The 27,775-nt window shown below is 45.8% G+C and overlaps 2 protein-coding genes across 2 annotated transcripts; one reads left to right on the top strand and one right to left on the bottom strand.

The window, feature by feature from the left end:
• Positions 1 to 73: 73 nt before the first annotated feature.
• ep300a (E1A binding protein p300 a) lies at positions 74 to 20,245 on the bottom strand. Its single transcript, XM_068754199.1, has 32 exons — positions 20,152 to 20,245; positions 17,765 to 18,438; positions 16,286 to 16,465; positions 15,667 to 15,973; positions 15,185 to 15,304; positions 14,770 to 15,006; positions 14,403 to 14,508; positions 14,162 to 14,287; positions 13,496 to 13,613; positions 13,147 to 13,288; positions 12,060 to 12,134; positions 11,726 to 11,811; positions 10,392 to 10,538; positions 9,573 to 10,055; positions 9,049 to 9,454; positions 8,820 to 8,938; positions 8,533 to 8,596; positions 7,996 to 8,171; positions 7,157 to 7,245; positions 6,680 to 6,760; positions 6,365 to 6,421; positions 6,207 to 6,284; positions 6,058 to 6,125; positions 5,181 to 5,331; positions 4,731 to 4,877; positions 4,544 to 4,657; positions 4,237 to 4,402; positions 3,899 to 4,066; positions 3,593 to 3,754; positions 3,184 to 3,465; positions 1,352 to 3,067; positions 74 to 1,315 (listed from the first exon to the last, which is right to left on the bottom strand). Exons 1-32 carry the CDS (start codon positions 20,243 to 20,245, stop codon positions 74 to 76), a joined length of 8,181 nt encoding a protein of 2,726 aa, XP_068610300.1.
• Positions 20,246 to 24,613: 4,368 nt separating this feature from the next.
• neurl2 (neuralized E3 ubiquitin protein ligase 2) lies at positions 24,614 to 27,695 on the top strand. The gene is made up of 2 exons (XM_068754577.1): positions 24,614 to 25,571; positions 27,387 to 27,695. Exons 1-2 carry the CDS (start codon positions 24,806 to 24,808, stop codon positions 27,500 to 27,502), a joined length of 882 nt encoding a protein of 293 aa, XP_068610678.1. The 5' UTR covers positions 24,614 to 24,805; the 3' UTR covers positions 27,503 to 27,695.
• The last annotated feature ends 80 nt before the right edge of the window (positions 27,696 to 27,775 follow it).

Raw genomic sequence — 27,775 nt, 5'->3', positions numbered from 1 at the left:
ACCCCAACGCTGTAGTCCCGCCCCTTTCTTTCTATGGCAGTTTGTGATTTGGTGCAGTTCATCAGAGTCAAGGCTACATAAGGTCTAAGCTGTTGTGGTTCATATTTGTTCCCAGCTCCTGGTTGTTGCTGCTGCTGCTGTTATTCCCACCCAACATGTCCGACTGCCCCCCCTGCCCCCCCTGCCCGCCGTGCATTCCCGCCATCCCACTCAGCTGGGACATGATGGAGTTCTGGTCCGAGCTGAACTGACCCGGGTCTCCAGAACTCCCCGGCTGCTGCTGAGCTAACACTGGTTGCTGGGGTTGTTGTGGGGGCTGGGGGGGCGGCGCCATACTGGGGTGATGCTGATTTAGATGGGCTGGGTGGGGCGGGGCGGCTTGGGTCTGTGGGGAGATGCGATGCGGCGAGGGTTGCGTCTGAGTGGGCTGCATGCGCGGGGATGGGCTCGAGCGGGGGGGCTGTGACTGCGGCCTTGGGGGGGGCTGAGGCGACCGGACCTGACTGCTGAGGGACCCCGCTGGACCCAGCCCTCCTTGTCCTTGGAGATGGGGGGACTGAGACATTTGCTGTTGGGGGCTTAGGGGACTGCTGTGCTGGGCTGGAGAGCCCCCACCAAGGTGCTGCTGCTGCTGCTGCTGCAGGAGCCTCTGGTGGATATTCTGGTGAAGCATGCCCTGGGAAGTCTGTGGCAGTGGGGGCCCGCCGCCCCCTCCCCCAGGTGCAGGGCCCCCGTCTGGCCCCTGACTTCCTCCCGCTGCGTTCTGCTGTTGCTGCATCTGATGCTGGAGCCTTTGCTGGAGCGCGGCAGCAACCTGAGACATGGAATTGGGGTAGCCTTGCTGTCCGGATCCACCCTGTGACCCTCCTTGCTGCTGCTGGGGCCCCCCCACAGCTCCACCCTGAGGTTGAGGTTGAGAGGAGGGGGGCATCCCCGGTTGTCCCTGGCCAGGCTGCATGAAGCCTGGCTGGCCTTGCTGCTGCTGGAACTGCCCGTGGTTTCCAAGCTGCTGCTGCTGCTGCTGCTGCTGCTGCAGATGCCTTCTCATCAGCAGTTCTCTGAACTGGGGGGTCATGTTGGTCATGCTGGCTTGCTGGCCTGCTTGCATCGCCCCCTGCTGCTGCTGCAGTGCAGCCATTTGCTGTTGCTGCAGATTAGCAGGCAGCATCGGGCGCTGCTGCTGCTGCTGCTGGAGCTGCTGGAGCTGCTGCAGCTGGGCCATGGTGGGGGCGCTACCTGCACCGCCCCCCCCCTGAGCCAGGCTCATCCCCGGCTGGTTAGCGTTAACCTGCTGTTGTCCATCCATGTTAGCGAGCTGGTTACCCCCAGGCCCTCCGACGGCAGGCAGCACTCCAGTAGGCCCTTGAAACCGTGCGCCTCCGGGGCCCCCTTGTGGTGGGCCCCCTCCCCCGGGCCCCCCCTGAACACCTTGATACCGAGCTGCCCTCTGTCTAATGAAAGCAGCCATCAGGGTCGGGTTGGACCGGAGGATGTTGAGGACTTGCTGCTGCTGATGGGGAGAGGTCGGGGAGCGCAGCGTTCTCAGGAGATCCTGGAGTGCCGCCTGGGGCAGGTTTCCTGATGCAACTGCCCCGGCCATTGAAGGGGGTATCCCCGTCGCCCCCCCGGACGCGCTCATTACCATCAGTCCACGGCTTCCCGGTTGCGGTTGCTGCTGATTCATCGGCTGTTGCTGAGCAACCGCCGGCTGCTGCTGCGGCGCCATGTGAGCCATCATAGCTTGTCTTTGTTGAGGGCTCATGACTGGCCCCCCAGCGCCCCACTGCTGGTTTGCCGACTGAAGTTGCCCCCCCCCACCCCCTTGCTGGAGCTGCTGCTGAACTTGAGGCGGTAACTGCGACTGAGGACCGTCTTGCTGCATCCCTGCAAGCATTCCTTGCTGCTGCGGGTCGAGCATAGTCCTACCCACAACTCCCTGAGCCTGCGGGGACATGCCCTGGGCCCCAATGTGGGTCATGCCCATTTGGACCTGGGCGTTCTGATGGTGAGGGTGCGGGGGTATCATGCCCCCCTGGCCCAATCCGCGTATCTGAACTTGGGCCTGAGCCATTTGTCTCTGCGTTTCTGCGAGCCGCTGGATCTTTAGCGCCGTCTCGACCGCAGCCAGAGGCGGCCCTTGCTGCTGGCTTTGAGCGGACATCGGCCCCTGGCCGGGTTGCTGCTGCTGCTGGGGGGGGGTGGCCGGACCCAATCCAGGTTTCCCGAGAGAGCCGTGAAGAGGAGAGGCGCCGGGCGGTCTGGGGTTGTAGGGGGGCAGGCCGCCAGCGTGCTGCTGCTGAAGCTGCGGCGCCATCTGCTGCTGAGGAGAATTCATGACGCCCCCTCCACCGCCCGCTTGCTGAAACTGATGGAGATGTGCGTTGAGGTGCTGAGGGAGCATGGAGCCGCCTTGCTGCTGTTGTACCGGCGTTCCCATTCCTCCTACCCCACCCATCCCGACTCCCTGCTGCTGAGCGAGTCCAGGCATGTTCCCCTGGGCGGGTGCCTGTGGCGTGGGAGGCTGTGCACCCACCGGCGTAGGCGTTTCAGGACCGGGGGCACCTGGGGAGGGGAGACCACTGCCCCCAGGGGTCCCTCCGGGGGTGGCCTGGCCCACTCGCTGCATGCTGGCCATCCTCCTCCGCAGCATCTGGGCCTGCTGCAGCCGGTGCTGCAGCTGCTGATGGCGAAGCTTGTGCTTGATATTCAGACAGAACGGGACGGGGCATTTCTTCTCCTGACAGTGCTTAGCGTGGTAGCAGCACAACGCGATGAGCTGTTTGCAAATCGGGCAGCCCCCGTTCGTTTTCCTCTTGCAGCTCTTGGTGTGCTGGACGACGCGCTTCATCTTCTGGCAGGACGGCAGAGAGCAGTTTGCATTTCGACACTGGCAGGCGTGGACGAGGGACTGGATGCAGCGCTGAATGCTGAGGCGGCGAGAGTCGCCCGGGCTCTGCGTGGTCGCAGCGGCCTGGTTGCTGCTCTCGTCATCCAAGCCAAGCCCCAGCTTCTCCATCTTGTGCTCGTGGCGCTTAATGTTGTAGCATGTGATGCAGAGGTCGTAGTCCTGAGGGATAAACGGGATGAAAGCGATCAGAAGCAGCTTTTAAAAGTGACCTTTTTCAGTTTGACCATCGTCTCACGACACGCCGGGCCGGTAAAAACAACCTTTCTCCAACTCACCTCGCAGACAGTGCAGTGGAAGCGAGTCTCCACGTGGTGCTTGCACTCATTGCACGTGTAAACAAAGCGGTCCTGGCTTTGGTTGTGCAACTCCACCAGCATGCACATGGAGCTCCACTTGGACCTCCTCAGCGAGCTGAATTCCAAGTGTTTGTCCCGGGCCAGTGTCAGGAAAGCGTCGCGGCCATCCATGAGGTCACACGCCATCAGGGGATCGGGGTCTACGATAGCGGGCAAGGCGTTTGCCATGGGGCCTGCAATGAGCCGGATCACAAAGAACACCTGGGGCAGGTGAGAGAGGAGGAAACGGATGAAACGTGCTGAAGTCACTCGGGAAGATGCTTAGGAGTGATCAAATGCAGCTCATCTGGAAACATATCAACAAGGCAGAATTTGGTTTTCCCCTTACCTCTTTGTGTTTTTCCATTGTGGCGTAGAGTTTCTGTGAAAGGTCATTGGACACATTAGGCATGCCCGGCTTCTTCTTATTGGCTCGGCTCAGGCTGCTTTTGTTCTTACTCGTCTTCTTGTTGTTCTTCTTCTTGGCGTTTTTGCTGTCACCTTTTGTGTCCTTCAAAACAAAGACGATGGGGGTCAGTCATCATTTGACTGAGACGCTTCTGTACGATGCAAATTTGATTTTCCACCACTGGCCAAGGAGCAAAACAAAGACAGACTTTCTCGGAGACATTTAGACAGATCATAGCGTGCTTACATCGATGCTCTCATTGGAGGTGCTGTTTTCCTCCCTTTTCCTCTCCTCCTCCTCCTGCTCGAGCTCTTTGATGCTTTCCTCCAGCACATTGGGCCAGAAGTCACCCTCAAAATAAGGCAACTCTTTGGCACTGGTCAAACGATCCTCTGTTGCCTGCTTGAAGATATCCTTTTGGAGTCAAATCAAAGTAAAGTGAATATGTTGCATGTCCAGCGCCCACATCAGTCTTTACTTCCAGCGATGCCATTACATAAGTACTGATGTAAGTATCTTGATGGTTGTGCTATTAACACACACAAAAATGTTTAGACATGAAATAATTGGATTACGGTAGCTACCTTATAGTCGTGCACTATTCGCTCCGCTACGGCTTTATCTAACATCTTCTTGTACCACTCCTGGAGGCGTTTGGGCTTTGGAATCTTCTGATCTGCAGGGTGACAGTGGAAGATGTAGTCATCGCCTTCACTGGGTGGGCAGGCCCAGATGTGGCCGGTCGTGTAGCTGCAGAAGACACAGCAGACAGTACAACATAAGAACAAATCATCTACAGAATACCAAAAGAGATTTGATGCGACAAATCGGGATTAAAAGACAGTAAAGGGGGCGCCATGACAAAATGTTTCCTTGGGCAGCAACACGTACCCCAACCTCTTGACATACTCCAAGTAGCCGATGAGGACCTCGTGGTAGACTGCTGTCCTTAGACAGCGAGGCCTGAAGAAATGGACACTGTCCAGGTAGGAGATATACACTCGTCTGTGTGGGTAAAACAACAATATCACAAAAGTACTTTGGTATAATATTGTTCCTGACCGGGCGATGTCCTCACCTCTGGTTGGGCTGAGGGCAGTCGGATCCGTACTCTTGAACATGCATACCGAAAAAGCAAACTTCTGCACCATCAATGTCCTCAAAAGCAAAAAGGGCTTTTGTCCTGTAAGGGAAAGACTCGGACATCTCTCCGCTGTCCACAAATCTGTAGGGAAAAAAGACATGAGACTAAAACCGACTACATAATAATGAAACCTAAAAGATGCCCAACATTAATCAAATATTGGTTAATTGTGATGACATTTTCAGATAGATTAAAAAAAAAACTGTTTAAAATGTAACCGCGTTCTACCTTGATTTCAATCATGTCAAATCGAGAACACACATGTTCTATTTATTGCTGGGCTCATGTTTACAAATAAATTCATGCAAGTCAGACACCTCGACTGGGACGAGAAGACAAAGATTTGTTCATGATCAAGTGAGACGGTCTGTCTTGTTCTTATACCTGGACTTCATGCCTGGTTTGACCTCCACCACTTTGTCAGAGACGTGAACGATGCGAATGGTGACTTCCCCGGATTCTGGGTGGCTCTGACGCTTCAGAAAGTCATTCACTCTGGTCTCCAGGTAATAGCCCAGCTTCGTCTGCGGTAGCCCTGTGTGGTGAGAGCCAGACGACATGTTAACATTTCAGTTAATTTAAGGGAGGAAAATAAATTCAAATATGTATGGTGTATTTGTGACACAGACGGATAAAGTAATTAAGAGAGCAGAGAAAAACTAGAATTGTTTATAATTTCCGAGTTAAACAGTGATGCATCTGAAACTACCGTTTCAGATCAGACTCTTGATTCGGTATATAGCAGGGTTGCCCAACAAGTCGATCGCAAAGGTAGGATGGGTAGATCGGATGGCATTAAAAAAAGTAGACGTCAGCCTCTCATCCGTCCTCCCTACGGAGTTGGAGGCGGACTGTTATTATCACCATGTCATTTTCAAAATGCATTTGCCTAATCTGCCAGTCTGCCATCGATACTCCAAACAAGGGAAATGTGGACCCCAATGCACAGAGTTGCACTGTGCATTGTGGGTTCATGCAGTTATGCAAGTTACACGAACATACAGTATATTGTACATAAAGAATTCTTAATATATTAATGAATAAATATGTTTTGTAATTAAACAGTAGGGAGATCATTTTGACTCGGTCATTTACCAAGTAGCTCGCATGCTGGAAATGTGTGTGCACCCCTGGTATACAGTCTCATGCAGAAAGGTCCAATTAGGGCTAAATGAATATTTAGTACTCTACTTTCCTGTATGAAAGAAGTATATTACAGAACATACAATGGGAACAAAACACAAGAATCTTTGCCACTTACTTTTAGCAGAGTACTTGTTCTCTTTCCTTGCCTTATTTGCCTTCTTTAAGCAGGCGTCACAGATAAAACTGAAAAAGAGTGTAATGTTTATTTAGAATTGTTTATCAAGTGAATGTTGAAAACAACTCGAAACAGGAGCCGCTGCTCACCCTGATGGCCAGATTGTGCCGTTGTGCAAGACGCAAATCTGATGCATCCGGCGCCCACAGTCCATGCATTCAACAAGCCTGGGCAGGACAGAGGAAGAAAAAAAAAATTAGTTCCACAAACAAACATTATGAGATTTGATATTTAGTGAGTAACTTACAGTTCAGGGTCCAGTGTGTCATTCTTCTTCTTCTCAAACTGATCCTTGTTAATTGATCTGAGATTAATATAGAAAATAAAAAGGGCGGAATAACAAAGAAATTGGAAAAATAAATACATCAATAAAACATGTAATCGTGTTTTAATAGTATTAAAGCTAAATTACGTCAATTAAGTAGATAGGAAACGTATATCTGATATTAACAGTACTACGTAGTAGTTAATTTAAGAAAATGAATATCAGGGTAATTCATTTTCAAGTACACGCCATATTTCTCTTAGATGAAATCATCTTATTAAATGATGTCATGCTCACGTCTGGGGTTGTGTGGGGTCATCTCCCAGGGAAACCGTCTCCCCCTGGATCTCGTTGAAACACTTCTCGCAGAAGTGGTACCTGTCAGCGACAAGTGCACATTTCGATGAACGACACCGTCCCCCCACAGCACAGCCAATCACAGACAGCGCACGGGAGGGTGGTCACCAATTGGTACAGGACATGGGCAATGTAGTGGAGCAAGAGAGAGGTAGGAGGCAGCGCAACGGCCAGTCATGATTCGAGTGGGTGAGAGGATGGGTTTAGAGGTGCATGGTTAAAATGCCAAGTGAAGGTATTAGAAAGAGGAGCCATGAAGCGTGTCTAAATGTTTAGAACAAAAGAATGAGGTAGAATCCAGAGTTGACTTTAACGGGCCACCTTTATCTATACTTTTCCATTAGTAATCTTCTGACCCGACCATCCGTCTCATCTTTGCGTCACAATTTATGAGATAAACATGTCCCTTCCTCCTACCTGTTCTGGTAGCTGAAGTAAGCAGCATCACGGGGAATAGTGCACAGCTGCTTTCCATAGCAGCACAGTGTCTGAGGAGAAAACTCCAGCTGATGGACGGAAACAAAACAGAACATACAGTCAACTGATCATCAGCAATGAAACCTTTGAGATACGTGCTGCAGCTAATCAGGGGTTAACAGACAAGACCAGACCTGAAACTACTACTACTGTACTTTCATCTTGTCCCGTGAGGGGCCACCACAGCAAACCAACGTTCTCCACTTCACCCTGCCCCTTGCATCGTCCCCCTCGACGCCAGTCACTCTCATGTCCTCCCTCCCTACGTCCATGTATCTTCACCTGCCTCAACATCCTTCTCCTGTCCTCTGGACATGTCCAAACCATCGAAGTCTGGCCTTCATTATGTTTTTGTCTACTCCTGTTCTCTGTGTCTCTCTATCACGCTCCTCCTACATGTCCTTGTCTCCTTGTCTCCATGTCTCCCACTCCTTGTCTCCGTCTGTCGACCTCTTTCTCTCGTTCACAACCCAACCGGTCGAGACAGCCGGCCGCCCACTATGAGTCTTAGATTCTGTTAAAGTGCTTGCTCTTGTGGGTCAAGTTGGGTTCTGTCTTTCCCTGCTACTCATGTCAAGTGCCTTGAGATAACTTTCTGTTATGATCTGCCGCTACAGAAATAAAAATGTATTGAATCGAAAACCTCATTAACACCATCTAACATTTCTCCTTTCCCGTGGGAATAATTATTTCAAACCTCCTTCGCCGACCTTTATAATAACTTGTCAAAATGAATTTCCAGTCCAGCTCATTTACTTATTAAAGTAACACCATCTCACCTTCCTCCCACAACAGTAGCCAAGGCTCTGCATGACGGGATCAATCTCCTGTTCAAAAACCTCAGCCAGCTTGGAGCAGAACTTGTAGACTCTGGATGTCTTGCGGTTGTAGAGCCAGGCATTGTTGAACATCAGCCAGATGTCATCCACATACTGCCAGGGATCCTGGTACTGACCTATAACCAAAACACAAAGCACAGGATGATACAAGAACCTTCTAAACGTAACAGAAATACCTCTACTACTACTGTACTTTCGTCTTGTCCCGTGTCTCTCTGCATTTACCCGGGCTTGAGACCGGCACAAGGGAGAAACTGGCAATGCTACGTTAGCTCCTGCTCATTGGAGGATATAATGTAAGGTAAGAATTGAAGCCAATTGAAAATGTCACCAACAATTTTTTTTTATTTAAATAGCCACTTTTTAACTTTAATTTCAACAAATCCATCTACAGTTTGATCCTTCGAATAAATAGGTTTATAGTGGTAAATAAAATCTCCAGCTGTGTGATCAACAGTTGACGCATCATGTACAAACCTGTGTCCAACTTTCGCTTAATAGTGGAAAGGTCCATCGGGTTCTTCACAATCTCAAAGTAGTCCTGCAAGTGGACAATGAGCATACATTAACATTGATCCATGTAAATAGACCACAAATAGACAGTCAAGAGACGTTCTGAAAACTTGAGGGAACTACACAAAAGACTTATGATGGTATGTTCTTCAGCAGTTTCAATGACAAGATAAATACAATTAGAGCTATGGCGGACACCGACAGTTTTCAACAAGGCACACACACATCCCAGCATGAGCAGGGATACATACAGGTATGCACAGCTGCTGCGGGTCTACAGGCATCCGAAAAGGGAGAGACTCTGGATCTTGTCTGTAGAGAGATTCAAGTGTCGGCATCAGGGCCTGACGAAGCTCCTCCGGCTTGAAGACTGAGAATAAATAAAGAGGAATGAGGAAAATGGAAGGAAATAATCGAGAAAATCTTGCTTCACTTCCTCCTTTGGATCTCATAGAAAACATTTATTGAAAAATTCCTTACGCTTCTTTTTCACTGGGGTCTGCGGTGTAATCTCAGAAGCCTCCTCTTCCTCTTTCACCTCCTTCTTTACTTCTGGCTTAATGTCTTCCGTCTTCAGGACAGCAGTCTGCGCTGTTGATGAGGTATCCATGTGAAGCCCCTTACCTCCTTCACCAGAGCAGTCCTCCTTTTTCACCTCTGATTTCACAGGTTTTTCCTCCATTTGGAGGTGGCTGAGCTTCCCTCCTTTGGAGCAGCTGCCCGGGTCACTCTCCTCCTCTTCATCCTGCTGCTTTATCTCCATCTTAAGTTCGTGGTTGGTAGCAGAAGTGTTCGACTGTGGCTGCTGGGAGGAAGCATCCAAGCTGCTGACAGAGGCTGGAGTCAGGGCCTGACTGTCCGCTGGAAACGAACCCTTTTGCGACAGCTAGCGGGGCGACACAGAAACAGATTCGGGTAACTGGAATTAGTGAATGAATGAAATAAATAGAATATGGTGACGTGGTTAACATGTCAAAGTGTGTATAAAGTTAAATCCTGCTGACCGGAGTGCGTGGCAGCTGAATATTGTGTGCCGTTGAACTGGAGGTCAGTCCAGGGTGAGATGGCGTCGTCGATCCAGCCGGGCCCATGTGTTGGTGTTGAAGGGACTTGTTGGAGCTGGGGCCCTGGACTAGCTGGGGGGCTGAAGGCGGAGCCAGCTGAGGTGGGTTCGGGGTGTTGGGCTGTGGGGTCTGCGACCCAGGCATTCTGGGGGGTGTTTGGTGAGGAGTAGGAGACCGGCTGTGAACAGGAGAAGGCGAGCTGCCGCGCATTGCCGTTAAATGCGAGATGGAGTTGGGTTGCTGATTTGTGATCGATTGAGTCATTGAGGATGCCGGTGCCCCCACGGCAGAGTTGGGGCCTCCGCCACCCACATTCTGAGGACCCATGGGCCCCACAGCAGAGATGCTACCGGGTCCAGCGGATGAACCTCCCTGTGCTAGAGGACTAGCAACTGGAAGAGAGGGAGGTGTGCCCATCTGCATCTTAGGGTAGAAGAGGATGAGGATGAAGAGCGTTGTGACACGAGGGTGATCAGCACTAAAGGTATACTTCTACAAGAATATTGAACATGTATCATCAACACTGCCAAAATTGCCAATTCATAATTTGCAGATACTTTTATGTGCAACACTTTTATAGTAGTTGTTTAAAATAAAAAATAAAAAATAAGGTCCCTACTTATTTAAATGAGTGGATATCACTGCCTCATTGGCACCTGCACTTTCAAACATCGACAATTTATTTTCCAAACACTGGTTATAAAAGGCTAATCAAGAATGCCATTGGCGAGCACGAAAACGGCCTTATTGCCAGCTTACCTGTGCCATGCCTGCCTTTGCGCCGGGCTGGACCATCCCAGGCTGAGCTGATCCAACTCCTGGGCCAGAAAACTGTCCCTGGGCCAGATACTGTGTCTGAAACTGATTGATAGTGGGCTGCCCCATCCTGGATCCAACCATTCCCATCTAGAGATATACACACACATTTGAATTCTATTTCATTTCCCAATAAGTCTTTAAGTGTATAAAAAGACTCATTACGATTCTTAATTGTGTTTATAGGCATTCTAAAAAACTAAACTTTTTAATACACGGTAGAGCTGTCCGGATAACCGAAAAACCAACCCGGTCCCGGATGTCCTAAAAAACCGAGTCACGACCGAGCATGTAAACAAATAACCGTACTTTCGGTTTCCGTTGTCAACAATAACACGGCCATGAGAATAGGGAGGGGTAGAATAGGGAGTTCCTTAATTTTGCGGGATCGGCCGATTACTACATATGAAACCGATCTTATCTACCTCCGCAAAGCGCTAAATTCAGCCACTGCCCCCTTCTGCTCTGCCATGAGATCACCGACAGGCCCGCCTACTTGCCAGAGCCTTTCTCTCCGCCCCCCCGCTGCATTGAAAGCGAGCGCCTGTTTAGCTTGGCTCGACATGGAGTCGATGAGAAAAGACGTCGCCCGTCTGGTGAGTAAGCAGAAACGCTTTTGTTCATCAAAAAAAAAAAAAAAAAAAAAAAACACCTGCCACTGATGTACCAGCGACTCCAATAAGTGTGAGAACAATGACCTGTGCCATGGTAATTCTTGCTACCCGTGGACTTGTGAAAATGTTACACCTGCTGCACTATTTTCTGTAGAATATCTTTGAGTATTTTTTCTTTCTGCACTACAAGAAAAAAAACCTAAAACTCAGGACCCCTTATTGGTGGTTTAGGTTGTTTTGTATCGGACAAAATCAGAATCGGCAGGTCAGGCTTTCTAAAGATCGGCCATCGGCCAGAAAATTGCAATCGGTGCCCCCCTAGATAAGAACTCTAAGCAAAGTAGCCCGGCGTGGCAAGCAATCTAACAGGGTTCAGACTAGATTAGAATCATTACAGATCGATATTATGTTTCAGATATTTTTTGTTTCTGCCAAACTAAGGCTAAATCACTTTTGTTCATTACATTTTTTGTTAAATATATTCTGTTGTTTGTTATGTAACAATTTGTTGTTACACGTTCGTGAGTCATTTACAAATGTATTATTCAATAAAACCGAAACCGAGGCTCAACTCTTTAAGAATTAACCAAACTGAAACCAAAACCGAGGGCCGATTCCCACGACCGGACGGCTCTAACGCACCGAGTTCGGTACGGCACTCACCTGGTTGCCAGGAGCTCCCACAGCAAGAGGCGGAGTGGACCTCTGGCCCACAGACTGCATCCCCATTTGATTGAACTGATTCATACCTGACAAAACAGAGACTTTTATTACAAAAGATGCAATTTGTATTATCCAAATCACACATTATACATCTTGTTGAACAGAACTATTCTTAAATAAGGTCCGCTCACATGCAGCAGTGAGGATGTATTGATTTAAGCAGTAGGGTAAAACATGCTAGTCCCCATTGTTGAGTGACATTTGGACTGACTTGTGGTCCTTCTACGACACAATTCCTTAGAAATATTCATTGTGGTTCCTTCTGATTATTTACCTGGGCCTTGCATCCTGTTGATCATTTGATTTGGTCCAGTTGGTCGCACCATTGATGGTTCAGGGAGGGGTCCATCTGTGAAAACACACGAGAGAATCAAGCACTGTCGGTGTGCAGGAGAGAGGATCCGAGGACGTGCTGGATGCTTTGTGCATACTCTTAGGAACCTTCAGTGATGTTTGGGCTTATGTGGCTGCAGATACAACGATGACATGCAGTTCGTACCTCGTAAAAACCTCTCCTTCTCCTCTAACTCACATCCTACTGTGGAGCGTACCCACTAACAACATTCAACAAGACACCCTCACTCTCCAGCTTCAAACTCATCAGTCTATCCAACACTCGATTCTCCTCTAGAACACTCTGCACCAACTCTTCCTTCAAGATAACCCCTCCTCCATCCCTCTTTCCATCCCTCTTTATAAAACAACTTGAATCCTGCTCCTAAGCTTCCAGCCTTGCGTCCTTACTTGGTCTCCTGGACACACAACAACACATCAACCTTTCTCCTCATCATCATGTCCACCAGCTCTCTAGCTTTTCCCATCATTGTCCCAACATCCAAAGTCCCTACTCTCAGTCCTAAACTCTTCCACTCCTTCTCTCGTTGCTGATGCACCAGTCTTCCTCCTCTTCCTCGTCGTCGTCTCGGTCTTTGACCCACGGTAATCCAATTTCCAGCAGCGTTCTTAACCCGGGCCTCGGCCGATCCGGTATGACTTTATTTACGCTGATTTGCATTTTAGATTTAGGAACAGGAACCTGAAAATGGTTCGAAGTGATAGCTATAGAATTTTTGTTAACTTATTAAGCTTTTCTTTGTACTGTAGCTATGCATTGTTCCAAACAGACTGGAAACATGCAGCAGATGAAAGAAAGCACATTAAAACCAAGATACTTAAATTATTTATGGGCCTCCCAAGTTTGTCTCTCATTTATTCCTTAATTTAAATATAAATATGTGGGTGACGGATCCAATATGACCCTAAAAGGTATTGCATTAAATTAAATTGTCATTCACATGAACGACAGCAGCACAGAGGAAGATAAGTTCAAGCGAGCCGAGATTTGCTGCATGTCCACTCACTTGGAGGCAGTCCAGCGGGGGGCTGAACAATGCCTGCAGGACCGAGGCCCAAGCCCTGTTTCTGGAGTCGGGTTCTCCTCTTCTCCTCCAGCTCCTTCTGGATCTTATAGATCTTCTCTGCTAACAGGTGATAGTACTCAGCCTACAGAAAAAGAAGGGAGAATGTTCATTACTGAAATTAAAGTTAACTTTTTAGAACTGAAGAAAAGAAGATGTGCAACAGGGCAAGAGAAATGGAGTAACATTTAAGTAATTTATCAATCAATTTCACAGTAACAAAAAGACACGCAGACTTCCCAATGGCTCCTCCACATCCTCAGAGGAAAGCAGTAAGCTAAAGGAGACTTACTCTCGTGTTGGCTGACTCGTACATGTCTCCTTCAACTTTTCTGGCATAGGCTACAAGGTTTTCCATTCGACGGTCTTTGAGGGCCGCAGGATCTGGAGTTGGAAAAATGGCTTGAACACTGTAGTGAAAGAACAAAGGAAGATTGTTTTTTTTAAGGTAGATAAAAAGATATTAAGTATCTGTTAACTCCTGTACTTTTGAGATGTGGCATCTTTAAAGCAATCATAGTCGCCTTGAGAGCGTTTCTGATCAACTTCCTGTGTTGTAGCGCAATCAACTCTGTCTCTGCACATTCTCAATCACCCATAGTTGAAACCTGTGTTGAATAAAGTCAACTGGACTTTTAGGTAAAGCGTGAGCATCAAAGAGATAAAATGAAAAGCAAAATGTTGTCAAGCTTTTTCTTGTGTTCCCAGTTAACTTTAGTCCTCAGAGCTTTAAAGTCTGTATGGCCATAACCATCTACTACTGGACCTTCGGCTTGTCCCGTGAGGGGTCGCCACAGCAGATCAATGTTCTCCACTCCACCCCGTCTTTTGCATCGTCCGACTGCCACATTGTGATTATATTACAGGTAGTGAACTAATACGGCTAAATAAAGTATGCCAATAACAGCACATGCATGCGGTGTAAACGAAGAGTGAAAAGTGATTCTTTAATACTTACAGTTTGTGTACCAAGTGGTTTCGTAGGTCCTGCGTGATGTCCTCATGCCAGTTTTTCCTCATACCCGTCGTTGAGGGAGGGCCTGCTGTGGGCATGGCACCAACTCCACTGGAATCATTCATCAGGCTGGAACAGATACGGCTTAAATGTAACAATGATAATCTTCTCGTTCATTCACTGAAAGACTATAGCCGAGACGGGCACTTCAATCAAAGCATGGTACCGTGATTGTGCTCCTTACCCTTGGCTGTTCACATTGAGATGCATCATGGTATCCTGCAGCAGGTTGGCCTGTTGGCTCTGAGTGGGAGCTCCCACACCTCCATTGACTCCCATAGGATTTGCACCTACAAAAGGAAAAGGCAGAACACTTTAAGTTTGCATTCCATCCAACTAAGAACGCAATAAAACACCTCTTGCTCTCGGACGAATCAATGCATCAGAAGCAAAGAAAATCTACAGGGTTCCTTTATTAAAACATGTCAAAACCTACTTTGGCTTGAATTCAATCTGGGAATTTTTAAAAAAAGTTGAAGCTTCTAAAGCATAATATTTCACTTACAAGAAAAACACCTGTGTGAAGCAAGTGAGCAAGCAACCAATCTCACCCATTGGGTTCAAAGGTCTCACACCAGTCTGTCCTTGAAGGCCTTGGTTTGACATATTAGGCTGGGCAGTCTGAGGCTGGATCTGGTTGCCCTGGTAGGTGAGGCCGAGGGCTGCGTAGGCTCTTTCTATTGAGCTGGGGTCAATTTGGTTGGGTTGGTTGAGGTTGGGAGCGCATGGTTGGCCACCAGGTACTGCCCCAAGAGTGCTGCCCAGACCTACAGTGGCTGCAAGTAGAGCTGTGACGAAACAAGGACAGAGAAGATTAAAAATACATACGAGTATGTAATTCACTGATTTCCACTTTGCAAACTCAGAAAAAACAAGTAAAATCCACGGCGATGTATTAACACGGCATGATCAACTGATGTTTAAACATGAACGAATAAGAGAAGTGCTCTTTGGTCAGATACAGACACTCACACTGCGGGTTCCTCTTGTCCCCAGCATTCTTCAAAGGCAGGCAGACAGGACAGTCGTGTCTCGTGCAGTTCTTCCAATGGGAGATGATCTGCCTCGATGATGCACAGTGAGCAACTGAAGACGAAAAGGGGCACAAAAACAGGATGATTTGGGCACCACAGATGTATGTAAAGGAGTGGAAGAAGAAGAACAAAGCAAAGAGGGACAAAGAAAAAAGTTTAAATGCCTACCTCTATCCTAAAATATCAGCTAAATCAACACGACAAACAAATAAGCTAAACTAATACTGACATTATTCTATCACACAAAAAACAATTCATTATAGCAATACTATTTTCGTATAGCTAATCGGTCTTTGCAAAATGATTACTTAAAAAAAGACACAATAATTGATATCACTGATTCTAGTTAAAGCTCTCAAACACATGACTGTCCAGAGGGGACTGGGGCGTCACTGACGAGTTCCTTCTACTCACCCTGGCAGGACTTGCCAGCCTGGCAGTGAGTCATGTGGTTGAGGACGTTCTTCATCGTCCGGCAGTGAGGCAGGTTGCACTGCCGGACTTCTCCGTTGGCCTGCTCCCGCCGCTGGCACTTGTGTGCATGAAGCAGGAGGACCAGTTGCTGTTGGATGAGCTTACGCTTCTCCGGGTCGGCTGTGGGTGGCGCTCCAGCTGCAGCAGTTGCCGCAGAAACCTGGGTACCAGGACTACCCATCCCGGGGCCTCCTCCAACAGGTGCACCGGAGGGACCACCCACACCTGTTTGCAACTGCTGGGAGGCCTTGTAAGGGGGGGGGGGGGGGGGGGGGGAGAAGAAATTATGTTGATGAGAGACAATCATAGTAAATAAATGTAGAATATGGAAACCAGGGTAAAAGGTAACACGGAGTAGGGGCAGGATGAAAGGCAGAAGATAAAACAAGATGAAGGAGGTGTTTAACCTGAGACGAGAGGCTAGCAGGGTAAGTTAGAAGAAACAGAATACAGACCACGAAAGTAGCGGCGTGGTGGGAAGAGAGGCAAGCTGTGTGAGATGAGGGAATCGCTTTAAATCGATACGTAACGTTTCCATCTTAATGTAATCGTTCCCTACCATGGTGGCCATTCCTTGCATGGGCTGAGCTTTCTTGTCCACATTGAACTGGGACAGACTGTTGGCCATGGGACCTTTGTTTTGGAGCTGAGGGCCCAGCCCTGAACCTCCCAAACCTTGATTTCCTTGTCCTGCATATGGACCTACGAAAGCTCCCCCTGGGCCCCCCATCATGCCCATCTAAGAGAAAAAAAAAAAAAGATACATTTTGACCAGTTATGGTTTGACAGTTTAAAACAATTTCATTATATCTCCAAGATCTTTATAAAACTGTGAACAAACAGGGCCTTCTTTTAAATGAATGGTCTATTTGAGCAACCTAAGAAACGCATGCCAGAGGGCATTTATAGAGGATATAACCGAGAATACTTCAAGGAAGCTTTCCCCATCAAATGCTGATTGTTACCTCCGCCGAGGCGGGGGCCATGTGATCTCGCCGTTTGTTTGTCTGTCCTTCAGGAAAAGGACGGGAATGTTACCAGGAAGTGATTGCTTGACGTTAATTCAGCACTTTCTTTTGTGATGACGAACAATGTTAGTTTTGATGTGTTTACTTGGAGCACTGTGATGGATGCGTCCGTATTATTTTATAATTATCTGAAGCAGAGGAAAAGCAACAAGTTCAGTGTTCATAACCTGTATTGCTCAGAAAATTGTTCTTACTGTTTTTTGATGCGTTAACTTACAGCACTTTATATAATTATTTGGAGATTGACAACCAAACACAACAATATTCCCCCTGGTGGTCAAAACTAAATGTTGCAGGCAGGGCTTAGGACCAGTCGCAAATCTAGCAGAATGTAAATGGCTGCATCTGTTCAAATCTGTTAAAAACAATAAATGAATTATAAAGCTACTTTTTTAATATTTTGATCTGCCACAATAATGCAATGGATTTAAATGAAAATACCTCAAGTTAACATCTTTTCTCAGCAATTTTTCAGTGAGATTAAAAAAGAAATTATATTAATTTCAGATCAGAATTAATGAATTGCTTGACGACAATAATAAACATTTATCCAGCATTATCACCTCTCGTGTTATTGTCACTCCTGTGGGGCTGGCAATTACACAGACAAGAGTAACTGCCGTGTATTGTTCACGGATGTACATGCATGCACATTCACTGACCCACAGCGCAACTTTCTGAGTAGAGAATGAATGCGCTAAATGTAATTTGTGAATTGGTGTTACACATAAACACATGGTCTTAACCTACAATTAATCGGTAATTACATACCTGCACTCAACTCAACTACAGTAATCCCTGTGTCTATGAAAAGGTGAAGCTTTAGAGTAGGAGTACCGCTACGGTTTTGTTTTGTGTCATTAACTGGAAGATAGTTTGAGGTCCACAAAGAACAGCCTTGAATGAACCCTTGACTTGAAACATTCAACTCGTATTTACAATCTTGATCCATGTAGCTTAAACCCTACCAATATGAAACGGACGACATGTCTGTAAATGAACGTTCTTACCTTGCTCATCGCCCCAGGTTGCTGGCCTCTCATTGCAGCCTGGCCCCCAGCTCCCTGCTGCTGTAAGGTCTCAGTCAACAGGCCGCTGTTCCCACTCATCCCTTGATTTCCGAATCCTATCCTGGGGGAGCCATTCATGATTTGGCTCCCGATCATGCCCGACTGCTGCTGTCCATTACTGCCTTTCTGCTGCGTTCCCATCATGGCCCTGTTCATGCCACCCATCATTCCAGCTGCAGCGTTCTGTTGTTGCTGCATAATGTTGGCCTGTTGCTGAGGAGAGAGATGCTGCTGGGGCCCCTGGCTCATCATCTGTGGGGGCCCCTGGCCAGGAGATGCCTTCATGTTTGCCAAGTGTTGCCCTATGACGTTTGGACCTCCAGGGCTGCTTATGGATCCTTGATGACCTTGTTGAGCCGACGTGGGCGCACCTGATCGTAAAAGCTCAGACAGCTGTTTATGTTTGGCAGCCGCATCCTGGCCTGCGCCTACACCTCCAGGACCAAGCCCCAGACCCATTCCTCCTGCCCCTCCACCAGGACCCAGCCCTGCAGGTCCCGTCCCTAGCGTGGTGTGCAGTTGGCTGATGTCCCCACCATTTATCATTCCTGGTTCATTAGAGCTGATGAGCTCGTCTGGGAGATCATGCTCCAGGTCAAACAGCGAGCTGAAATCTAAAATGGAAAAGAAATACGATGTTTAGGAGGGGGAACAACAAAGTAAGCGAAAAGCAGAAGGGAAAGTGGCCGCAGCTCTGTGAAGCCGGTATAATTAATTCATTTATTTTTTAAACATGACTGAATAAAAATACACTTTTGTGTTTGACATTAAAACATTTGAATACGCTTTTATGTTATGACACCCTCCCATATGAGAAAGCAACATTTCATCAAACATAACACGACCAACCACTTACTCCAGACGTGATCCAAAGGAGTGTGTGTGGGTACTCAAAAAATAGTATATGGAAAACACAGTACACCCGCCAACAGGAACTGCCCTCAGAGAATCGATGAATCCCAGTAAAGTGGCTCAACGTGTTGAAAAGCAGGTTTACATAAATGAGGTGTCGGTTTTATCAAACCAACAGTAAAATGAATTCAAGTCACCAGAGACAGTCTAGTCTAAATCCAAGTAGCTTAGACATACATTTTCTAAAAAGCACAGAATCAAGTTGTTTTTATTAATTAACATTTATCACAAAAGAGTTTAAATATCTTGTTATGACCCAGCAGAAAACCACCGTTTTAAGAGTCTGTTTCACAGAACTAAAGCACAAATACGTCAGATTTCTGGTTGAGCATCACTTTCAAGTCAAGTCACCCCATGATGTGTTCTTAGTCGGCGATATTATGGCTGTGCTTTACAATTTATTCACAGTCAATCCTCTAAAAACACATATCAGTATTAACAATACATGCACAACATTAGCATGTCACAATCCTGGACAATACATTTGAGTGCAGTTCAATGGCACCCCTTATATTACAACCCATCCATAACATAGATGCATATTAAGGAGACGCATGCATCATCTGAACAGTTTTTTCCCTAGTAATGGACGCTGAGAGTCACAGAGCTAACTGTGATTAGCATGTAAAATGCTCAGGATAATGATCAAGCACTAAAATCCTGAAAAGTGTGTTACGCTTGGAGCGGTATCTGCACACTAGCTTGACTCGGTGGTTAATATCACAGTGGTGGGAATGGCGTTGTCCATGCTGCGGTTCTTTGCGCAGGCCACTGCTGTCACAGGCCATTCACAAAATACACACCAACAAAGGCAAAATACATCTTAACAATCAGTCGGAGCGGTGGGCCTAAATTTAGCTCTTCCACCAGGCTATCCCCAGCATCACGGGCAGCCTCTGGTTTCACAAACGCCGCCAACGCTAACGTTAGCTTGGGTTTGCTGGGAAAGGGTCCGAGCTATGATGGGGCAACACAACAGATTGTTTCAGACATCACAAACCTGAAGACACAAATTACACACTATGGGTTTTGTGTGTTTGATTGTCAATTTGGAATGGATGTAACGCACACGAAAAAAAACTTTATCGTAACTTGCTTTGGTGCTCAGTCCGTCTATAGTTGCCACCAGACACGGGACCGTCACTTGAGGACCAGCGTTCACTTTAGCTTAGTGTTAGCCGAGCGGCTAACAGGCCACCTCCGGTTAAATGGCTGTTAGCATGCGAGCTAGCAGGGGAGCTCCTATGCGCGTCCGACACACACTCGCTACTAGCAGGCTAACATTAGCGAGCTACGACAAAAACAGAGCCAGAATCAAACAAATTATTTCCCCTTCAAGTAAATACAAGCTGCCGAGAAATTAAAAACTCAAACGAACGACGTCGTCACAAATGCTATGATAAAACAACACTTACCATTTCCATCGCTGGCGGAGGCGGAAAGTGCCGGAGAGGAGAGTTTAGGCCTCTTGGCTGAAGGCGGGCCAGAGTCCAGAACGTTCTCGGCCATATTTTTTCGAAATAAAAATATATAAAGTATCCACAATTGCAGACGTTTTCACGCCTTTAGAAACTCATTCCTATTCGTTTCCAAAATTGCGACTTTTCCCCCTCCTTACGGGGTACTAAGAGGGGGAAAGTCCTGTGCGTAAAATACTCCTCTTTCCCTCGGTTCGCCTCTTGATTTCAGCCTCGGCGTATAACAACCCCCCTCCTCCTCCTCCCTCCCTCGTCGAATTTTTTGTTCTTTATAAATTTCTACCAGCGGAGGAGGAGGGGGTCGGTGAAAGTAAGGAGGTAGACGCACACAGCGGCTTCCCTCTGAACTTATACAGCCTCTTCGGATGTAAATAAACGGTCCCTGGGTCTCTCTTCCATGTTCGCATCCGTCATTTCGACCTCCTTTCCAGCGGAGTCTGGATGGAGGTAATGTCGGGCAGAAAAGGCTTGTTTGACTGCGAAGTGATGGTGGTGCTGCCGGTGGCAGTGGGTAAGGACGTGCAGATGCAAATGTAAAAAAATAAATAAAATAAAGCTGACACATGTGCAGCTGCAATAGATGATAAAGCAAGAGAAAATAATGGAGCATGAAATAAATGCAGGTAGCAATCCGGGCTTGCATCTGCTGAGATCTTCCAAATATTAATATTGATTTGTATTGAAAAAAAAGATCTAAACTACAACTGCAAATTTGCAGCCAGGACTCAGGAGCAAATAGCGCATTGTACATTGTACACAAACAATATGTGCACATGTCTCGAAAGATGTCATTGATGCAATCTTCGATAACTGACATGAAAGTAAAGACAGTTATATCATCCGAATTAGATTTGTTTAATTTCTTCTACGCAAGAAAAATGCTCATGAAATTATTTGCAATCTTGTTTTTACATGAATCTTCAACCACATATTACAGAAGAATAGAATTTCCTTTGGTGAAAACTATGCAAAGTCCACATTGCTGAGTCACCTTTAATAATGCAAATATCAGAAAATGATCCTTTTTTTGCACCATGATAGGGATCTGAAATGATTCTCTCATTTGTTCTATGTTATTATCACTTATATAGCCATTAACAGTAAATATGTTGCTTTAGTCTCAGCATATTTGTCTCTCTCTCTCATGGAACAGGTGAATTGATCTTCCTTCTAGATTCTAGAAATATGTTTGAAAATATCCCCCCCAGATTTTAGAACTACTGCAAAAAAAAGGCCAGTTTGAAAACCCAACAAATACAACCCTGGACAAGTTTAGGACTGAGAATAGGGACGGTGTTCAGACGGTGATGGGAAAAGATAGAGAGCTGGTGGACATGATGATGAGGATGATGCTTCCTCTTCTGCGGAGGGGGGTGGGAAACACCCTTGGATGATGAGATGGAGATCGATGGGGATGTTGCTGTTGAGTTCTTGCCTCCCAATGTTGACGCTGCCTGTTTTCAATTCCCTGTCCTGTCCCCGTCCTGGATTTTGCTACGGCTTTCCATCCCTGACTACGAGCTTGTATTCTCCTACCTGGACTCTATCTGCCTCTGCCTGTTCTGTTTACTGACTCCCATGAGTGTGGCAATAAAAGATCATTATAGACCTACCTGTCGGAGAGTACTGCTTTTGAGATTCACTCTTATTACACAAGTCGCAATTGCTTTGGAATAATATACAAGAAGGCCCTTTGGACTGTAAAAGCAGCTCTGCACAGAGGCGGAAATCAACTTTCATTGGACCTGAGTCAATTTGTATGAAGGATTTCTATCCATATTCTGTTCGATCTCAGTGTGGCCTTTTGACGCAATCAACCATCAGATGCTAAATGAAAGATTAGAGAGTCTTGTTCGCACTAAAAGAATGGCATAAGCTGGTTAAAGTTGTTCCCATCAGAGAGAATTCAGTTTTCACATGTCAATGTCTTGTATTTTTCTGTGAATAAATATTCAACAACTGTCTTTGAGGGCTTCATTAAACCAAGAATCTTTGTACAAAGAGAGGAGTGAGCAGATGTAAGCCAACCTAAAGGTAAGTTACAAGTGAGAGCAAGGAACGGGGGGGGGGGGGGGTGTATGGCTAACTTATGCAATGATAATTTCTTGTAACCATTATTAGTTTGTACTTGGCATCAAAAAGGGATTCTAAATCTTGTTTCAGAAACTCTTCATTTTTTGCTGACTGGAAGCTGTCATTTTCAAATATATGACCTTTACAAAGACACATAAAAACATATATTTATTCACTATGTAAGTCTTGTTTTTTAAAGGCTGTGCTTTGAAAATAATTAATGTACCACAAACTTTAACATTAACTTGATAATCCATTCCTGTCATAATTAGTATATAGTATAGGATCCCTTGTAAGACATTTGCTTATATGAAGTGGACAATATTTGGTTTTGATAACCCAAAGCTTTGTTTGACTCGAGATGCTGTCTTGTAAGAAGGAAGTAAAACCTTTATTCAGTGTTCAACAGCCTTGATCTGCTTGCATTGCCATCACTTATTCAGTGCAAATCGCCATTTCTTGTTTCACCTATTGAACGGGGGGTTACACAGAAATGTTATCTATCCACAGCATTGTGAAATTGATTAGTCCACGAAGGGCATCCATATGTATGAACATTAGACCTGAACAACACAGCATCCACTCAGGAGTGCCCCATCCTCCCACGCCTTCCTAGGCTGTTATGATGTGCAGTAAAAGTACAAGCCTCCATTTGTCTGACTCCATCTAGTACTACCTATTTTTGCATTCACACAAAAATAGGTTGCGTCATTCAAGACAACAAATCTCACTTGTAAGTTTATTGTTTCCAACATTTCTAGAACGTGTTTGAATATATTTATTGGCTTTGTGTAAACACTGTCTCTTTAACCAAAATAAAATCAAAATTGTTCTTAGCATCTTTATATTTATGCTCAGAAGAAGCCTCAGTCCTCTTTTCTCTCATAATAATAACAATTCATATATAATATTAAATATGGTGGCGCAGTGGTAAGTGCTGTTTCCTCACAGTAAGGAGGTTGCAGGTTCGAATCCAACTTGTGAGGCCTTTGCATGTTCTCCCCGTGTCTGCGTGGGTTCTCTCCGGGTTCTCCGGCTTCCTCCTACCACCAAAAACATGCAACATAGGTCCAGGTTATTACTGAAAATAGGAATTAATTCTCAATTAACTTACCTGGCTAAATAAAGTTTAAATAATAAGGTGAAGGGTCGTTGTCCCCCCCCCCCCCACCCTCAGGTGAGCTGTTTTGTTGAGATGCACCCAGGTGTGGTGTAGTGTTCTAATGACCTGCAGTTACAGCAAAGTATCACTAGAGGGCGGTTTACTCACACAATTGGATTTACTGTAAAACTCTGATCAGGCTGAATAATTATGATATGAAAAAGAACAACATACATAATTGATGAAAATTTAAGGAAAATTGCATTTGAAAGAGACATTTATATGCAAAAACTGATCATTGTTATACCAAATAACAATTTCAGTATTGTTTATGATATGCTAATTTAAATGAGAAATATCCTGCCCCAATAACGACTGAGACCAGGCGACACAAAAATCAATGATTAAAAAGAGATCTTCATGCATTAAAACAGCGTGAAACCTTTGATTTCACTCATTTTAAAGTAATCAGTTCCATTTATTATTGCATTGCCCTCAAAGTAGACACAAGGCTTTCCTGCTCAATCAGACTTTTTTTCAGGAAATGATATAAACTGCTTAAAGAGATTGAAGCAGTTTATATCACTTCAAGTAAAACTGACCTTGGATCAGCTGCTACATTGAATTTTACAATTATGAAACTATTATTTAAATCGAGGAAACAATTCCAGCTTCTGAGATATGAAGATTTTCAGCTTTTAATTTAAGGATTTACTGCTTTTATTTGGTATAAGGAGTTTTGAGCTATAAGTCAAATAAAACATATGTTGCTTTCTGGAAGGTTGCTATGTGCAATTTCTATTTACTCTCTGATAATACTGCTACTACTACTACTGTACTTTCGTCTTTTCCCGTGATGGGTCACCACAGTAAATGATCCTTCTCCACTTCACCCTGTCCTTTGCATCGTCCTCCTCAACACCGGCCACTCTCATGTCCTCCCTCACTACGTCCATGTATCTTCTCTTAGTTTGACCTCATCAGCTTTTTACATATTTGGAATAACCCCCCCCCCCCCCACAAACACACGCAGTTTGTGACTTTCATTGGGCATGCCATGACACACACAGGGAACCACGCACGCATGCACGCACACACACATATACGCACGCACGCACCTATGTGAACACACACACACACACACACTCAAAATCACCATCTGTTGACATATGCAGCTGTTCAAAAATAGCCCGAGACCAGAAGCTTCTCTGAGTAGCCCACAGATAGAGCAGGCAGGCAGTATAGGGATCCTTTCTGTCCAACTGTCGGTGTCTCCCTTCTGAGCACATGTTGGTCCACAAACGTCCGAAATCACTTCAAGGCCGGTCGACTGGAACGTGTTTTTTTCTCTGTTGTGACTTTTGACAGCTGTACGACGAGGAATTTTGGGTTGAGCAAGTGCAAACAGAAGCGAAAATGGAGACCTTTCCTGACCAATTTATGGAATTCCACCCTGTTCATGGTACCAATATCAGTCTGGACCACTCAAGAACCCAGGCCACCCGGGTGGAGAGCTTTGCAAATGGGGTATGTTTCAGCAAACACCCCCTGAAGCCCGGAGAGATTTTTCTCGTAGAGATAGTGGATAAAGAGCCGGGCTGGTGTGGCCACCTTCGGGTCGGTCTGACTGCTAGGAACCCCAGGGTCTTAGAGGTGGTACCGGAATACTCCATCCCAGACCTGACAGACCTAGGAAACAGCTGGGTATTTGCTATCACCCGTAACCACAACAAGGTAGAGAGTGCTGTGATGGAGGGTCAAGAGGCTGGGGACGGAGGACGAGCTGGAGGCCAGAGACTTGGGCAGGGAGAGGTTGAAGATGAAGACAAAAGAAGCGGTGACAATAGCAATTCAAAGTCTTTCTTCACCGAATCTTACTTACACATTGAGAATGTTCGGATCCCCAAAGACAAGCTGGTTGGTAGAAGCAGGCCTGGACGTTACAGCCACATTTTAGATGACTTGTACAAAACCAACGCCCTGCCTCCAATGGCCAGACGCAGCCGGATAGGAGTTCTGTATGTGGCTAAAGGGGGAGACGTGGCTGATATGCACATTATAATCAATGGTGAGGACATGGGACCGTCAGCAAAAGGGATCCCCGCCAGCCAGCCTCTCTTTGCCGTGGTGGATGTCTTTGCTGCCACTAAGTGTGTTCAAATTGTCCAGGTGGAGTATGGATGTGAGTTCCAAAACAATACTTTAAATCATGAACTAGCGTTAGCATTTATCGTTTTATATAGCAGCTCTTTAGTCAGTGTCTTGTTCAGCAGCCTATATGCTATATTGTGTTTTAGTCTGCTCCTGCTCTCTGTCTCTCTATCACTCTCTCCTCTTCTCTTTGTTTTTGACTCCCCATACCTGTCCTTGTCTCTGTCTCTCCCTCCCTCCTTCTTAACCCAGCCGGTCCAGACAGATGGCTGTGCACTATGAGCCTTAGCTTCTGTCCAAGGTTTCTGCCTGTTAAAGGGAAATTTATCCTTGCCTCCGTCTCCAAAGTGCTTGCTCTTGTGGGTCAAGTTGGGTTCTGTCTTTCCCTGCTACTCCTGTAAAGTGCCTTGAGATAACATTCTGTTATGATCTGGTGCTATAGAAATAAAATGTAATTTAATTTAATTAACTATGACATTATAAGCTTCGGAGTAGGCACCGACGAAGAAGAGGGGGGAAACAGGTGCATCAGCAGCGAGAGAAGAGGAAGTGGAAGAGTTTAGGACTTAGAGTGTGGACTTGATGATGATGAGGAGAAAGGTTGATGTGTTGTAAGGAAGCAAGGCTGGAAGCTTAGGAGCAGGATTCAAGTTGTTTTATAAAGAGGGATGGAAAGAGGGATGGAGGAGGGGTTATCTTGAAGGAAGAGTTGGTGCAGAGTGTTCTAGAGGTGAATCGAGTGTCGGATAGACTGATGAGTTTGAAGCTGGAGAGTGAGGGTGTCATGTTGAATGTTGTTAGTGGGTACGCTCCACAGGTAGGATGTGAGTTAGAGGAGTTCTGGAGTGACTTGGATGAAGTGGTTCAGAGCGTCTCGAGCAGTGAGAGAGTCGTGATTGGAGCAGTGATGGGCAAGTTTGGTATTCAGGACAGGAACCTAGAAGGACAGATGGTGGTGGACATGAGAGTGGTTCGTGTTGGGGAGGACGACGCAAAGGACAGTATGAAGTGGAGAAGGTTGATTTGCTGTTGTGATACTTCACGGGACAAGACGAAAGTACAGTAGTATTAGTTGCATTTTCTCGTTGCTCTGCATTTGTAAGCAATAGTTTTGTGTTTGTTGTTTCTTTGTAGTAGTTTTGAGTTCTTTTGTGCCCATTTTGAGTCACTTTGCGGCTACGTTTTGCCTCTGTGGTTTGTGGGTGCTTTCTTTTCTTTTCTTTTTTCTTTTTTTGAGTTTTTAGAATTAATCTCTTTGCTAATTTGATTGATATAATCAGATTTAATAAACTTATCTTTTCATAATTTTGAAACTTCTACATCATAAATTTGCCCCTTTTTGATGTAGATGTAGCAAACATGCAAACGTGTCATATTTGTCAAAAGGTTCAATAAAGACTTTATTTTTTTTTCCCTGGCAATTTTGCTTATGGCCCAGGCTTTACAGGGTTAAAAAATATAAACTGGTTCTATATTATTTTATATTATGGCCCTGGAACCCATATTCCCTCTAAAATGCGCGCGTGCGCAATTAGGCACAGCTGATACGGTCTTCGCGCATCCCAAATCTACGTTGCACGCAACAGGTATTTTAGCGAACACAGCAGTGTGGCCTTTGCTCATTAATTTTATATGTTTTATTTGTTGATTTTATCTCTTGTAATAAAATGTATAATGATGTTGCTCAAAGTTGTCCAATGGTCTGCTCAGGGAATTTGTGTGTTTGCTCAGACACATGAAAAATTAGAGGGAACAATGCATGGAACTGTTTTAATGACTATTTGTTATATCTTATTAACAATTTCTGAAGACAACATATTTTTTTGTGTTCTCCTCTGTTTTTTAGTCTCGTCTTTGCGGACATTGTGCAGGAAGGCCATCCAGAAGCATATTATCCACAGGATGGCCATCGACTGGCTGGAGCTTCCAGAGGCACTAAAGCACTACTGCAAGTATGAGTGAAGGATACAGACTTGGAATGAAAAACCAAAAATACAATTCATAACCTCCCTGTATCTATAAAGGACATTTATTTTCATGTTGGAACTCTGTGTTTCAATAAAGCTCACATGAATATACTCTCAATAAATGCCAGGCACAGAAAAAAACTTGCATTATTTGCCCCAATTGACAAATAAATTATTCAAAAATCAAATTATAAATTCTCTGTGATTCTTTTTCGTCATTACTGAAGCGTATTTTGTGGTCCATTTAAAGCCTCGATTTACATTTTTA

Source organism: Brachionichthys hirsutus, chromosome 21 (genome assembly GCF_040956055.1).
Source record: "Brachionichthys hirsutus isolate HB-005 chromosome 21, CSIRO-AGI_Bhir_v1, whole genome shotgun sequence".
Classification (NCBI taxonomy): domain Eukaryota; kingdom Metazoa; phylum Chordata; class Actinopteri; order Lophiiformes; family Brachionichthyidae; genus Brachionichthys; species Brachionichthys hirsutus.
The sequence above is the reverse complement of the archived record's forward strand: the minus strand, read 5'-3'. Positions and strand labels throughout refer to the sequence as shown.